Below are 15,987 nucleotides of genomic sequence, written 5' to 3'. Positions count from 1 at the left end.
ACTTATATTGTATACAAAAAATGCTCACTGTGGAAGATGTAAGGAATCATAGAAACTGGGCAGTAAGAGTGTTGAGGGGGAAGAGAGGGACATTCAAATTAAAACAGTGATAATTAGAGATCCACAGGGACCAGACTAAATGAGAAAATATGTTTAAGTTAAACTTACTAAAGGGTGAGGAACAGGCTGGACACGAAAATGGTGTCTAGACAAGAAAGTCCAACTGGATGGAAATAAAGGTTTAGGTCATTACATTTGCTAGTGACCATCCAGACAGGCAGCCTAGACCATCCACGAAGACTAAATGTTAATGATCTGGTTTCAAACAAGCATACGACTTGCCAGCTTAAAGTTTCAAACTGGAGGTCATTTCTGTCTTTCATCACCTTTAGAGTTTTGTGGTGCCTCTCATGACAAAATATTTGTAAAACTTCATTGAATAGTATACTTAGACTCTCTAACAATAGACAAAAGGAAATTTCTGCAGTATGATTTCAGCCTTTTTTTTTTTTCTGGCAATTTTGAGCGCCACTGAGCAAAAGGTACCATCCAGAATGGTTTCTGTCAGCCCTCATGATTCCCTACAGCTTGATAAGGGTCTGCCTTGTTCACTTTCCTGTTTTCTAAAGACACATGCAGTGAAACACTCTACATGTCACTCTGTGATGTATGCTCACGTACTATATTTTTTATGGAAAGCTGGGTACTTATAATGTTGACCCTTTCTCTCAAAGTTTCCAACACCTTTGTCCTGTGACAGTACCACACAGACTTGCCCTTGATACATCCCAGGCTTACCTGGAGTGGTGCTCCTCTCCCAGGACACTGTAAGCACACCGGTATCGGGGTTTGCCTCCAGGTGCAGGTTTGTGGGTGGAGACAATGCTATGCAGAAAAAAGTTTAAGTTACAAGTTAAAGCTAACACCAAGCACTTGACCTGTGGAATGTTTCTTGCTGCCCTTTCCTTCTCTCCCTCCCTTCCTTTCCCTTCTCTCCCCTCCCCTTCCCTTCCTTCTTTCCTCTTTCTTTTTTCTCTCTCCTCTGTCTCCCCCTCCCTCCTTCCATCCCTTCTTTTTAAGAATCAGTAAAAACATAATAGAAGCTATACTATGAAACCATGGTGGACAGCAATTCTCTGAGACCATTTTTTTTACAATTAACAATTTTGAAATACTATTGACATTCTTTCTGTCTTTCCAGTTCATAAATATTTTTGACATTAGAAAGAACAGTTCTGATGCCATGGAATATATGACAAGAGTTGAACTTGCTGCTCCAAATTTAGAAATAGCTAATAAGATAAGGAGACATGGGATCTTCCTCTTACACCATCATCAGAAGCAAAAAGTGAGACTGATATCAGTTATTTTTACAAGTTGGAACAGTTTTAAAAGCTAAAAGAAAAGAGGCAAAGGACTCCTCTTACGTGTCACAACTTTCTTTACAATCGGTGTATCTCTCTCCTGCCCATCTCTCAGGACCGAGATGGTGTAAATGTATTCCACGCCTGGAGTCAAGCCAGACACGACGATGCTTCCTGACTCTGAAGTCACTTCTCGTGGTGCTTCCCCTCCCTGGCTTGGTCGTACACCCAGCTAGAAGAAGGAAAGCAAAATAAACACCAAGGGCAAATATTTCCAGAGCTAGGTTACTGCCAAGAGGTTTTGGTCATGCTTTGTATAATGTGAGCTTCTATGCACACTGCATGCTGTGCTTTTATTAGGGAATGAGTTGGCGCCTGCCTTTCGCTCTATTAGATTCTTCAACTGGAAGCTCCCTGGACTGGGGGCGCAAGGTGGGAGAGGTATCTTCCCAAACTGCATTACATTGGCTTGTAATGGAAGTCTCTGGAGAAATGTCATTACATAAGGTTTTGCTTGATAAATAATCTCCTGATATAAACCAGAAGTACACAGAGGCTTGAGGCAACATGGCAGTTCATTTCTATTTTCTTTTTATTATTTATTTATTTATTTATTTAGTTTTTTGAGAGAGAGAGAGAGAGAGAGAGAGAGAGAGCAAGCGGGGAAGGGGCAGAGAGAGAGGGAGACACAGAATCTGAAACAGGCTCCAGGCTCTGAGCTGTCGGCACAGAGCCTGACACGTGGCTCGAACATATGGCTGGTGAGATCATGGCGTGAGCCGAAGTCAGATGCCTAACCGACTGAGCCACCCAGGTGCCCCTCTATTTTCTTTTTTGCTGGAAGAAATCCTCTAGCACTTTTTTTAATGAGTTATGAACATTCAATGTAAAGGTTAGTAGAGCCTTTAACATTTTGTACTTCAGAAACATTTCTTTTGAAGAAGTATGTTCATAGCTTAAACTGCAGGACTGTATATTACAAAAGAAGAATTAAAATAAATGTGCCCATAATTTTCAATTTTTTAATATTTTATTTCAAAACCTAGGCAATACCGTATCATCAAACAGTGTTCTACTCTAGAGACGTCTTTTGTAGGTTACAAGGCTTCTCAAAGTCAGAATGACACGATTAAGGAGAATTTGAAAGGTAATCTTCAAAAACCGTTTCTCTATATTTAAGTAGCATAATCATCAATATGGCTATTTGCATATTTCAAAAAAGAAGTGACCTTTGGTGTATTTTTTTAAACAAGCTGTCATTGGGATTTAGTCTTGATTTCCAATTATAATAAATATTTCTCTCCCTATACTCTAAATGCCAAAGAAAGGAATTCTTTTAAACATATTCATTTGTATTCATCACTTTCCTAATATCATTACTTTAAAGAACATGAATCCAGATATCTACAGGGAAGACCTTAATCTTAACTTCTATTAAGAAATTCACCCAAGGGGCTTTGAACAAGTTGAGATGAAATGATTGGATGAAAATGTGATTTTTAAGTGACTCTGACTTTAATTGGTCTCTCTAAATGGGTTTTTGTGAACTTGTTGACACCCATTTAGAACAACACAACAAATGGCGTTTCCTTATATATTTTAAAATGCAGTCCCCTGGGGGAAAGGATGGAGAAAATCAGATAACAACAACAGTTCCATACTAATGTTTTATCCTTTTGCGAAGCACTTCCACAGCCTCAGTCCATCCTTCCAGAAATCCAGTGAGGCCACAGTAATGTTATACCTGGACAATGCGGTCAGAGAGGCACAGACAGAAGCAGCGAATAAAACCCAGGCCTCCTGACTCCCAAACATCCTGTTTCTACCACATTCAGAAACATAAGGCCACTTCAGGGCTGTCTCACAAGAGGTTAGGGATATCTGCAATTTACCTTAAAACCAATCCTTGGAGCAGGTGTCCATGTGATCACAATGGTGGTCTCAGTGACCTCTGTGTTGTAAGGTGGAACAGAGCCGAGAGGCTGCCCTGTGAAATAGAATCAATGCATGTGTTCAATGTGCTGGAATCACAGACTATTGCACAGAATGCATGTAGCAATTTTTTTGTTTTTGTTTTGTTTTTGTTTTTTCAGAGAAAGAGAGAGCGAGAGTGGGGAGAGGGGCAGAGAGAGAGAGAGAACCTCAAGCAGGCTCCACACCCAGCACAGACCCCAACGCAGGTTCAATCCCACAACCCTGGGATCGTGACCCGAACCGAATTCGAGTCATCTGCTCAACCGACTGAGCCACCCAAGCACCCCAGTAACAATTACTTTTATGGAGAACCTCTGTTTACTCAGCTAGTGGATCCTGAATGTAACACCCTCACTGGGTGAGAATTTGGAGTAGGTCAGCGCTTCTCAGTCTTTTCTGTGCCACACAAGTTGTCTGACACCTGGCTAAAATGCAGGTTCTGACTCTGTAGGACCAACATGGGGCTAGAAGTTTGCATTTCTGGAATGCTGATGCTGAGTCCATGCATCGTACTTGAGTGACAAAGAGCTAAGTGGCAAAGAAGACACTTTCAAGTCCTTGCAGTCTATGATTTGTGTCTTTTCATCAAGTTTGGGATTTGAATTTTAGGACAATTAATTTCCCTGGAGAATCCCATTTGAAATATGAAACTGACCACAAATTGATTATCATTCTGCTTTTTAAATCATTAATTTGAGAACAATAGTTAAATTACAGATGAGATCTGAAAATAGCCTTAAGTTGAATTATTCCATAATTATGGTCAATTATTTTTGGTTGCAATAAGAAATGCCACATGAAAGTAAAACAAAATCTGCCATTAAAGACACACTTAAAAATTCTAAAGGTTCCTTAAATATGTGATTACCCATTTAGGATAATCAGACTGAAAAAATTTAGTACTCTGCCACTGAAATTAAGAATTATAACAAAAGTTAATTTTGCATCTCCTAACATCCTAACCTCACTGTTATTTCTCTTAATAAAAATATTACTTTAAAAAGAAAAAAACAGAAAAGAGGAGTGCCTGCGTGGCTCAGTTGGTTAAGCGACTGACTCTTGATTTCGGCTCTGGTTATGATCTCATCGTTTGTGAGATCAAGCCCTGGACTGGGCACTGCACTGAGTGTGGAGCCTGCTTGGAATTCTCTCTCTCCCTCTCTCTCTGCCCCTCCCCCCCTCACATGCACACTCTCTCTTTCTCTCTCCCAAAATAAATAAACAGTAAACAAATTTAAAAACAAGAAGAGAAAGGATGAAAGAGTATGTGTACACAAACTTAAGATAGACATTTTCGGGGTACCTGGGTGGCTCAGTTGGTTAAGCGTTTGACTCTTGGTTTTGGCTCAGGTCATGATCTCACGACCTGAGTCATGAGATCAACTCATGAGTTCGATGAGTTCACAACTTCATGAGTTCACAAGTTCGAACCCCACATTGAGCTCTGTGCCAACAGCACAGAGCCTGCTTGGGATTCTCTCTCTTGCTCTCTCTCTGCCCCTCCCCACCTCGCACTGTCTCTGTCTGTAAATAAATAAATAAATAAATAAACTTAAAAAAAAAAAAAGATAGACATTTTCAACAGTCCTATGAATCTTACTACAGAATTAGAATCTCTAAAATATAATCGGCTGAACAACTAAACCTTGTAATAAGGAAATGAGCATTTCAATAACTGGCTGCTATGGGAAAGGTGAGGTCTCAAAAGCCAAGACATTTGAACAGGGCAAGTGTCAAATTCAAGGGTTTCAAGTGTGTTGCCAGCTCGGATCACGTGTTTGGTGTCTTCATAATTCCTTCTTTTTTATGTACCAACCAAATTCTGTGCCCACTGGGGGAAACAACTATTAAATGCATTTATGCTAAATTGTGAATGGCTGGTGAGACAGTCATCCCCCAGAGGCACACACATGGAAATTAAAAGTCTCAAGACCCCACTCACTACTCAGCGCCATTCATCTTCCCTGTGATCACATGGGAATTCAGGCACCATTGCAATTCTTCCTTCCCCCCACTCCCCAGTATGGACTTTAATGTGTGATTTTAAAAACTGTTTTGAAAATACTGTGTGGGGGAAAAATAAAATATGTGTGTGGGCTACTTTGTAATTACTTACTCTAATGGCCAAATTGAAGTTCTACTGGTTTAGTGAGCTTTTTCCTAACTATGTTATTATTTCAAGGGTGTTTTGGGGGGAACCAGGATGGGTAATCCATGGTGCCTTCCCAGAGTCTCTGAAATCATACACCACTTGGCTGCTGCTGACTTTGACAAAATGCTGTGGCCAGCCCTGAGTGACCATGTTAATGGCCACCAAAAAAAAAAAAAAAAAATTCAGAAAGCAAGCAGCTTCTTGTACTGAACATCTGTGAAAGCCACAACTTTTTCACAAATTACATTCTTTTCAACTGTCTTGGGCTTCAAGACTGGGTGTTTTCTACTGCTTGAGCCAGCCAGCTAGAATCTTCCTAAGTTTAAGATGATGCTCTCTGCCTGGGAAGACCATTACAGGAAAGTCTCCAAACCACAAACCCACAAACTGATGTCAAACAAAGGATGTGACTGTAGTATGAATTATGGGTTCTGGCAGGTCATACATGAAGAATAGCCTAGCTGTTAAAGAAATAAAATTTGCCCTATTTATAAAGGAATAAGCTGTATTTTCCCCAGAAACAGCCCCCCACCCCCACCCTCACATTTGCTTTTAAGAATTTGGCACAAGTTGTAAAATCCAGAAAAGTTCTTCCCAGAATTAAGCTTCGTAAGACAGTAAAAAGCTACAGAAACTTACAGCAATTTCAAAAATATGCAAGCCCTACTGATGTTTATAGCCTCAGAGAGTTCTCCAAGTTCAAATGAAGTTGTGGAACTCCCTACTTAAGTAGGTTTATTTAAATTGAAGCTTGGTTGAACTGTTTTCGTTCTCATTCTTCCCTCAATCATCTATTCAGTGAATATTTTTTGAAAGCGTACTGTGTGCAAGGCACTATGTTAACCTTTATCTAATAAAATTAGTTTTGACTATCAGTACTTCCCTTAACTCAAATATAATTTTATTTTATATAAATATACTGTGCAGAGAATAAAAATAACATGTCCAATATATCAAAGTCTCCAAATAGTCTACACTGACCTGCCATACTCTACTTAATTACTGTTAGTACCAGTGAAAATGGTTTTTCTTTCGTGGGCACTCAGTCCAACAAAAGAAACTACACAAAATATGTATCATGTTAAGGAGTGAAAAAGTAAAAATGATAATTTGTAGAATCATATGTGGTCAGAAAAAGGCTAAATCTACTGAAATCTCCATTCTAATTCATAAAGGGCATCTGTAAGAAATAGATATTTACAAGAAATATAAAACACTGGTTTCGTATTAATGGATTCTAGAGTATCTTAGTAACATGTAACATAAAATAGCAAAATTTAAAGGTTAACTTACAAATAAAAAGACTTCACTTGCTTACAATTAGTAGTTACTTAAGAAAAAGACTCCACTAACAAAAATCATACACCAAATTTAAATGGAATTAAATTTTTGGTAAATTATGAATTCCTACAGGAAAATGAATTTTCTTTGGGAAGTAAATTCCATAGTTATTTACAACTAAACTTATATTCACTTTTTGAATGCTTATTAGCGTCTGTATTTTTAAAAGCTTTTAGAAAAATGTAAACTAGTTGATAGTTGTAATATATGTCAAAAAGTGTTACGTGCTTCTGTAACTGAAAAGGTCGATTTAAAAATAACCAATAAAGCTAGAAATTAGGGGTCTCGTAATTCTTTGTAATATAAATGAGAATGTTTTTAATAGAAATCAGTTTATGAATATAGGTCTTTATTGTGATGTAGATATATAGGAGATTTAAGGCCACTTCCTATAAAAAAAGGTTGAATAAAAAAGGATAGATGTGACCAAAAATTGTCAGTATTTTCTCTCTTATTAAGAACTCTTGAAGTGGAACTTCAAGAGTAATTTAAGAAAGATAAAAGGAAAATAAAAGTTACTCTGTTCCTCAGAAATACTTTGATCTGCTGCAGTCTCATAAAGAAATAATTTCCTGGGGCACCTGGGTGGCTCAGCTGGTTAAGCATCGACTCAGCTCAGGTCATGATCTCATGGCTCATGAGTTTGAGCCCCACATTGGGCTCTGTGCTGATAGCTCAGAGCCTGAAGCCTGGTTCAGATTCTGTGTCTCCCTCTCTCTCTGCCCCTCCCCTGTTCGTGCTCTGTCTCTGTCTCTCAAAAATAAGTAAACATTACAAAAATTAAAAAAAAAAAAAAAAGAAAAATCATTTCCTTATCTTCTTGGTCTGTTGGTTTCCATTCAGTTGGTAAATGTTTTTATTCTACATTTACTGCTATCATTCAACACCCAGAGTATTAGGATGTAGACATAGGTGCTGTTTCCTTGCCTTAACTAGGATTTGGTAAATTCATTTAATACAATAGCATTCAATTTTCAAATAACTAGGTGCTTTAAACTGTGTTACTCAAAGTGGTCCCAGAGGAAAGAAGAAGCTTGGCAACATTTGTATTTTAACATGCTGCTACCTTCATCAAGAAAATCTTGCTTCGAAAAATAATCAACTGAACTGAATGGTGTGTTTCATGATTTATATTATGGCACAAGCTCCTTATTGTCCAATAAGAAACAATTCATGGTTCAAATAGCTGCTCCATGACCACATTTTGAGTAGCACTGGTTTAAATCTTCCTTTTTTTTGTTTTTTTAAGTTTATTTATTTGTTTTGAGAGAGAGAGAGAGAGAGAGAGAGAGAGAGCAAGCAGAGCAGGGGGAGGGGCAGAGAGGGAAAGAGAGGGAGAGAGAATCCCAAGCAGACTCCTCACTGTCAGTGCAGAGTCCGATGTGGGGCTCAAACCCACGAATTGTGAGATCATGACCTGAGCAGAAACCAAGAGTTGGAAGCTCAACCGACTGAACCACCTAGGCACCCCTTATACTAAGGTTTTTTAAGTTAACTTTTTAAAAGTGGGATGAAGAACAGGGAATGTAAATAAAGGTAAAAGAACCTATGACATCACTAAGAAAAGAGGGTAAACTTTGGCTTACGGGTGGTAAAGACTCCAGTGGCTTTGGGGCTCTGTTGGTTGCCTTTGACAGCCATGAGGGTTGCAGTATACTCAGAGGCAGGCTGCAGATTCCTCAGTGGGTACTGGGAGGCAGAGGGCCCTATGTTGTACTGCTTGGGCTGGCCTCCCCGGGTCAGGGCCACGGTCAGTCGGTACCCGGCTATGCGGGCCCGAGGTGGAGTCCAGGTCACTATGACAGTGGAGTCCGTTTCGTTGGTAAATCGGAGGTTAGTGGGAGCATCCAATTCTAGAAAGAAAAGATGAAACACATCAAGAAATATTTGAACCTTGGTAATGCTCATACTGAAACTTAAAAGCCCAGCTGAATTTTCTAAAGATTTCTCAAGGTTGAAACTAAGCAAAAGTCAAAACCTTGGAAATGTTGAGCCATTAAGAAATGGAGTGCTACACAGAACTTTGCAAAACTGTGTCAGTCATGAGAAATTGCTGCTTTTTTTTTTCTTTTTTTGCTTGACTTTGATCCTGAGGAAGGTCTAATTTTCCATCCTGACTTTTCCATCACCCTCTGAAATTGTACTAACATTATAGAGATAGCATTAAAAATACAAAAACGAAAACACTTGTGAAGGCTACAGTTAGACTCTGCTCTGAGCCAAACAGGTTAAGAAATGAGAGACAAGCCCACTAAAATGAGGGCAAGACATAACCTCTACAAGGAACAGAAACAGTATTCTCTGCATTTATTGAATGACTAGTCCTTTGCTAGAGAAATAAAAGTAATTTTCCCATGATTCCTATCAAGTAATAATTATAACATATACATCAGAATCATGGTAAGACACTGGTGAGTGTGCACTATCAGAAAGAATCACACACATCGTGAGTTTCCTTGAGTATGATTACTAGCGGTTTCCCTGCAGTAATTTAAAACCCTTTTCAGATGAAGGGAATGCTTAGGAGATAGTCAAGGATAATCACTGAAAGAATGGGACATAGAGTCAAAATGCCATTACGTCTTTGTAGATCTAGCTCCATCACTTCCTAGCTCTGGAACTTTACAAATTGCAGAAATTTTTATGAGCTTCAATTCCTTCATGAACCCAATGAGGATAATAAGACCTTCCTTATTAGATCCAAAAGAGTATTAAATATAAGGACAACGCTTGTAAAGAACTGAGCAGAGGACCTGGCACTTGATAAGCAATGTTTCAAGCAATCACTATTCGTAAGTAATTCTCTCATAGAAGGGTTAAGAGCATACATTTCAAGTTTGACAGAGACAAATGTAGTTATAAAAAATATACTCAGGTTTGTAATCCATGTGTCTGTTAGCAAAGAAAATTAGGTTCTCTGAAGTTGTCCTCTCTCAGTGCCATCACGTGGGTGCATGAATTTGGGGCACAGGTTACCATTTAGCATGACGGAGCGGGTCTCAGTTTTGCTTTAAGGTGTGATGTGCTTTACGTCCACTCTGCATTTCCTTATCCACTGGGTATTTCCCTATTTCTAACCATAAACCTAGGAGTAAATGGTTTGCTGCACATGCACCACAGATTGGGAATGAGGGTGGAGGATTCGGGGTGGAGATGGAGGAGAGCAGAACATACTGGTCGTCTGTTCTGCCGTCAGAGGCTTGCTCTCCCTCCCTTGGTTCACAGCGAAGACTTTGAAGTGATAGGTGACCCCGGGGGACAATCCGGTGACCTCCGCAAAGGTGTTCCTGCTAATGGGCAGCCTCTGTCCATGCTCCCCAGGCAAGTTGACGGGGATCACGTCCACGCGGTAACCCGTCACGGGGCTCTCAGGGGGTGTCCACATGATGGTGATCTTGACGTCAGTCACTTCCACAAACTGTAGGTCCTTGGGAGGGGGAACTTTATCTAACAGACAAGAGCCAACTGGTCAGTCACAATTCCTACTGAAGACTATTGTTTTTTGTTTTTTTTTTAAAGCCAATTTCCTAGATGTATATAAGGAAATTCACAGGGGCTCTCATTCCAAACTAATGCCAAGTTTTGTCTCTTAACTAGAAAATATGAATTTTTTCTTATATTTTCATGGTTCTGACATACTGCTTACATAGAACATTTGAAGTTTTTATCTAAAATATGTAGGTTAACCGAAGAGTTTCCAACATATTAAGTGTCCTATCAAGTAGTTTAAAATAAACATGCAAAAAATACAGTACAATACAATGCAATACAATAATACAATAATAAAATAAAATAAACCCTTATTGTGCAACAGAAAAAAATGTGGTTTGTATTTTACTGAACCATTTTATAGTATTTCAAAGGAACAGAGAAAGTGAGCCTTAAGTTTCTAGAGAAAAACGTGAAGACGCTAAGGTGTCAGTTTTTATTCGGGAAGGCCAATAGCCAGCTTTGATAAGTCAGTTAATAGTGTGGACATTTCAGTCATATTTCTTAAGTTTAGGAATAAACTAATCTATAAGATCACTTGCATGGAGGAAATGTTGACAGAGACGAAGCAACCCTCCCACAGAAACAACTATTCTTTCGTCTAACATTTCTGGTCCTCCCTAGCAGGCTAAGGAAATGAACACAGTCCAAGGATAGTTTTATTTCTCCAACAAAAGAGCGGTTAGTCGTGTTTCCTCGTTAAGCCCTAAGAGATACAATGCCATAAGAAGTGACTTTAAGTTACCTGAACGCGGGACACCAGTGGTTTCTTGCTGGATGAAAACAGGAGTACTTTCTTGATTTTCTTCCACAGCATAGATCGTGATGTTATACTGAACTCCAGGTTGCAAGTCACTGAGGGTGACGGAGTTAGCAGTTTCAGGAAGGTTAAGTTCTGTGCTACTACCTTCTACTGATGGCGAGTACACTATTCTGTATCCTGCAGATTCAAGGGGGAAACGTTAGCCACACTGTTTTATGAAACAGAGGTTTCGTAAGTCGTAAATCTCTTATCAGAAAAACCCTTAGCATCTTGCTTGATTAGTTAAGAACCAGTGATGTTGCCACTTCTCATAAGGACTATTCAGTACAAAGGTAAAATAAGAGCAGCCGTGCAAACCTTTTTAAATAATAAATATCATCCTTGAAGACCTAATATCCTTAATAAATGTCTATTAGAGATGCCACGAGGTGAAAATACTCATGTTAAAATGATTTCTTCTCTTTGAGCTCCGAGCACTGAAAGCAATTAGTGAACTACCTTGAGCGCAGATTGTCTAGCACTGTCTCTTTCAGAAACTTTAGAGGCAGCTGAGCCACTTAATGAGCTAAGAAGGCAACTGAGCTACCTCTTTAAGAATAAGTCTTAGAATGAGGTTTTCAGAAAAATTAACCCTCTTCGGCCTCAGAAATGCCTGGTTAAATAAGTCCATGAGCTGGCTTTAGAAATTGTGTCTGTTGGGGAGCCTGGGTGGCTCAGTCGGTTGAGCGTCCGACTTCAGCCTGCATCATGATCTCGCAGCTGACGAGTTCGAGCCCCGCGTCGGGCTCTGTGCTGACAGCTTAGAGCCTAGAGCCTGCTTCAGATTCTGTGCCTTCCTCTCTCTCTGCCTCTCCCCCACTCATGCTCTGTCTCTCTCTGTCTCAAAAATAAAGATAAACATTAAAAAAAATTTAAGAAATTGTGTGTGTGTGTGTGTGTGTGTGTGTCTGTGTGTATGGGGGTCAATAAAATGGATATGATGGGAAATGATCTGTAAGAAAATTGAGCTGTAAGCCTTGATGATAATCACATTCTGAATTACTATTACACACACACACATACACACGTACCCCTCTACCCTAGACTAGTAATTATGCAGAAGATTTACGTGACCTCCCTGTCCACAGGTTAGAATCGGCCACCTCGCCACCTACGCCATCAAGGCTAACATGGCAGCCAGGGAGAGGAGGCCACGCTCACCTGTGATGGGCGCCTGGGGTCTGCTCCAGCGAACAACAATCGAGGTGTCATCGACTCGGTCCACGGCAGGGTCAGGAGGCGCATCGGGCGCTAACAAAAAGAAGAAAAGGGCAAATGAGGAAAACAGTCAGGAAATATCACTCTAGGCCTGTTCTGCAGACAAACAATTCTTCTCACAGCATGTAGTACACATGTACCTGTTGTCTGTGAAGTAGACAGGATCAGACTCTGCTCTCCTTCTTCAGATATCTGATAGACATTTACAATGTATTTTCGTCCAGGAAGCAGGTCAGGGATGCTCACAGAAGTGGCCGTGCTTGGAAGATCTTTAAAGTAAAAAAGGAAAGGTTACCAATCAGAGCAAACCAATCCCTCAAATCACTCCAACCTATAAAGGGGATATTTTTAAAACTGTACATTCATAAGGGAAGGGGAAAGTCTAGAAGGAAATGTACTAATGGGTAATCGATAATTATCAATACATTATGAGATTTTTCTTTTGTTTACCATTTTTTTCTGAATTTTTTCTCTGAAGATATAGAATTTTGTAATCCACCCCCAAATTTATAAAAATAGCTTTCTGTAGTTAAAAGTCAGGGTAGCGGTTATGGTCAGGGGACGAGGGGGTGTGGGGTAGGAGGGATGATCTTTTTTTTTTAAAGTTTATTTATTTTGAGAGAGGGGGAGAGAGAGAAAGAGAGCATGAGTGGGGGTGGGGCAGAGAGAGGAGAAGAGGGAGAGAATTGAGAGCAGGCTCTGCTAACAGCATGGAACCCAACTCGGGGCTTGATCCCACGAACTGTGAGACCATGACCTGAGCTGAAATCAACAGTCAGAAGCTTAACCAGCTGAGCCACCCAGATGCCCCTGAGTGTTCTTTTTCTTAATCTGGGTGCTGCTCACATGGACGTCCTCACTTTATAAAAATTCATCAAGCTGTATGCCTATGATATATTATACTACAATAAAGTTTTTAAAAAGCCCCTAACCATGAGAATTTGAAAAGCATGAGTACACCCCCAAAGGCTAACATTTTCTGCTGTGGTCCTCATACTGGCAATCACTTCCCTGGAGAAAACACTATGGTTGTACAGACTTGTGCCCAGGCAAACGGGTAAAGCAGCTCACACTGGGACCAGGAAAATGTGAGCATGGCTCAGGAAAAATCCAAGCTCAGTTCTAGAAAGGGTCAGCTGTTCTCCTTCCTCACATTGGAAGTTTGTTCGGTCTGACCAGTCAACTAGTTCCAAAACTCAATGAACACCTTCTTGGAGGTCCCCCAACCCACATACACACAGAGTCACCATCAGCCACTCAAAAGCTATCATGGCAACACATTTAGCTTACCAAGGTACTGTGGTTCATCTCCCTCCTCACTTAGCTCGTATTCCACACGGAATCCTGACACGGTGTCTGATGCCGAGACCCATGAGACCACAAAGCTGCTGGCCGTGATTTCGGTCACAGATTCAGAAGTGGCCACAACGGGAGAAAGGGGTGTCGTCTCTCCTGTCACAGTGTTGCCTAGACAGCCACGGGAAGGGGAGAGGGAGCCTTCAGCCATCAAGAAAATGTCCTACTGTCATCTACAGAACACCATTTTTTAAAAACAGTATTGGGGCCATCCATGGAAGAATAGGACTTGAGAAGCAAACCACTCCCTGAGGACAGCGCAGCTCTGAGGAACACAGGCATGGACATGAGGATGGCTCGGGTACGTACTAGTCACTGCTGTGCTCGTGCTGGTGGTGGTGAAGTCAAAGCGTGTCACCTCTCTGTGGCCGTAGTGCTGAACACTGATGAGCTGTCCCTCATATACCACACCTGGGGTCAGGCCTTTGATGGTGTAGGAATTCAAGTGGCCAGGAATGGTGGCTTCCTTCCAACCGCGTGGGGAATTTTTCTAAAGATTTAAAAGAAAAAAATCACATAAGTATTCACAAGGGTGAACATTCAGAGATGATCATGAGTAATCTTCAAAGAACGAGGGACCTGTGCAGCTCCATTGTGGAGGAAAATCGTGGAAAACTGAAATCAGAATAGGGACCTGTAGCAGAGTTTAATGTCAATAATAATTATTAGTGTGGCTAATATTTACTGATAGCTTATTGTGTACCACACCCTGTGCTTTTACTTGCATTCTCTCATTCAGTCTTCATCTCTCCCTTCTCCAACTTCATGGTATAAATGCCCTCATTTTACGGGTGAAGAAACAGTTATATGACATGCCCAAGGTCACACAGTCACAGGCACGGGGCACCTTCCTTTTTGCCAGACGAATTTATTTCATATTAGCAAGAAAATACGATGAGCCTAAGTTTTGCCTCTCCCATTTTTTAAATGTCTATGATGCACAGAGATATATTCTTTTCTTAGGTGGGAAACGGCCAGATATTCTACTTCTCACTTAGTAGGATACAAATTTCTTGCCTTGCAGAAATAGTTAAAGATATAATATTACTTTGTGACTCAGTTCCTGCAACCATCACATATAAGGTTCAGCTGGTCTGGCTGTATGACTCATTCTTGGATATGATTTACCCCATCAAAAGCGGTTAGCCAACTTTGGGCAAGACTGCAGAAGAATGTGATTTCGGTTTATTTAGTCTTTGCTTCCAGTTTACATTTCACATCCGTCCAGCTTCATTAATATGTCATGGATCACAAAACTCATTGCAGTAAAATGTGTGGAAAAGAAAAACACTTACTTCAAACAAGATGAGATCCTTTTAAGTGTAAATATTCTAAGCTAAGTCAAAATACATTTTTAATGCCCAGCGACTTTTTAAAATTATCCTATCAACCAGTTCCTCAATAATTCAAATACTCAAGTGTCCATTTATATACATATATATATTTAATTTTTAATGTTAATTTATTTTTGAGAGAGAGAGAGAGACAGAGTGTGAGTGGGGGAGGGGCAGAAAGAGAGGGAGACACAGAATCCGAATCTGCGCTGTCAGCACAGAGCTGGATGCGGGGTTCGAACTCACTAACTGTGAGATCATGACCTGAACCGAAGTCGGACGCTTAACCGACTGAGTCACTCAGGCACCCCCATTTATATTTTTGAAATAAATGAAATGGATCGTAGTATATTTTAAATTTAAATTTTAACTCAAGTACATTGAAAAAAATCTCAAATTAGTCATTACAATTAGATCAGATTTCATGATAACTGTTTTATTCAGTTCTAGAAGGTTAGGCATCAGAAGAAAGTATTCAAAAATACACTCTTGGATAATATCCATTGAGGAAAAACCTGAAAATTCTTCATCGTTAAAAATCTTAAAGAAATTAATCACTGCTGCTTCTTTGAAGATTTTCCAATTCAATGTACATCTTATGACTTCCCTATAAATGTCCCTTATTACAGTGATCTCACGCAATACTTCAGAATTAGTTTTAAAGTAAATAAAACTGGGAGTAAGATGTAAAGATGAGAGACAAGAAGGTATTGGAGGGGGAAATACAGTAATCCCACTGGCTAACATCACTAAATGCAAAGTTCTGGAAATGGCTGCTCTGGACACTATGACGAGAATACTGAGTATACTACAAAAAAGAATGCTTTTGGGGCACCTGTGTGGCTCAGTTGGTTAAGCATCTCTTTGTTTCAGCTCAGGTCATGATCTCATGGTTGATGAGTTCAAGCCCCATGTCCGGCTCTGTGCTGACAGCTCGGAGCCTGGAGCCTGCTTTGG

The 15,987-nt window shown here is 40.1% G+C and overlaps 1 protein-coding gene across 12 annotated transcripts in view; it reads right to left on the bottom strand.

Annotated features, from left to right (window-relative positions):
• FN1 (fibronectin 1) overlaps positions 1-15,987 on the bottom strand; it is a 69,486-nt gene that overhangs the window by 30,876 nt on the left and 22,623 nt on the right. For all 12 annotated transcript variants that reach the window (XM_049614952.1, XM_049614953.1, XM_049614958.1 and 9 more), the window contains exons 14-23: positions 14,006-14,186; positions 13,631-13,807; positions 12,481-12,609; positions 12,284-12,373; positions 11,066-11,260; positions 10,006-10,278; positions 8,418-8,684; positions 3,257-3,351; positions 1,428-1,596; positions 799-885 (exon numbers count right to left, since the gene is read on the bottom strand). In XM_049614952.1, the coding sequence (XP_049470909.1) occupies positions 799-885; positions 1,428-1,596; positions 3,257-3,351; positions 8,418-8,684; positions 10,006-10,278; positions 11,066-11,260; positions 12,284-12,373; positions 12,481-12,609; positions 13,631-13,807; positions 14,006-14,186 (1,663 nt within the window). The remainder of the gene's footprint in view (positions 1-798; positions 886-1,427; positions 1,597-3,256; positions 3,352-8,417; positions 8,685-10,005; positions 10,279-11,065; positions 11,261-12,283; positions 12,374-12,480; positions 12,610-13,630; positions 13,808-14,005; positions 14,187-15,987) is intronic.

The sequence above is a fragment of the Panthera uncia genome, assembly GCF_023721935.1.
Source record: "Panthera uncia isolate 11264 chromosome C1 unlocalized genomic scaffold, Puncia_PCG_1.0 HiC_scaffold_3, whole genome shotgun sequence".
In the NCBI taxonomy this organism is placed as follows: Eukaryota; Metazoa; Chordata; class Mammalia; order Carnivora; family Felidae; genus Panthera; species Panthera uncia.
The sequence above is the reverse complement of the archived record's forward strand: the minus strand, read 5'-3'. Positions and strand labels throughout refer to the sequence as shown.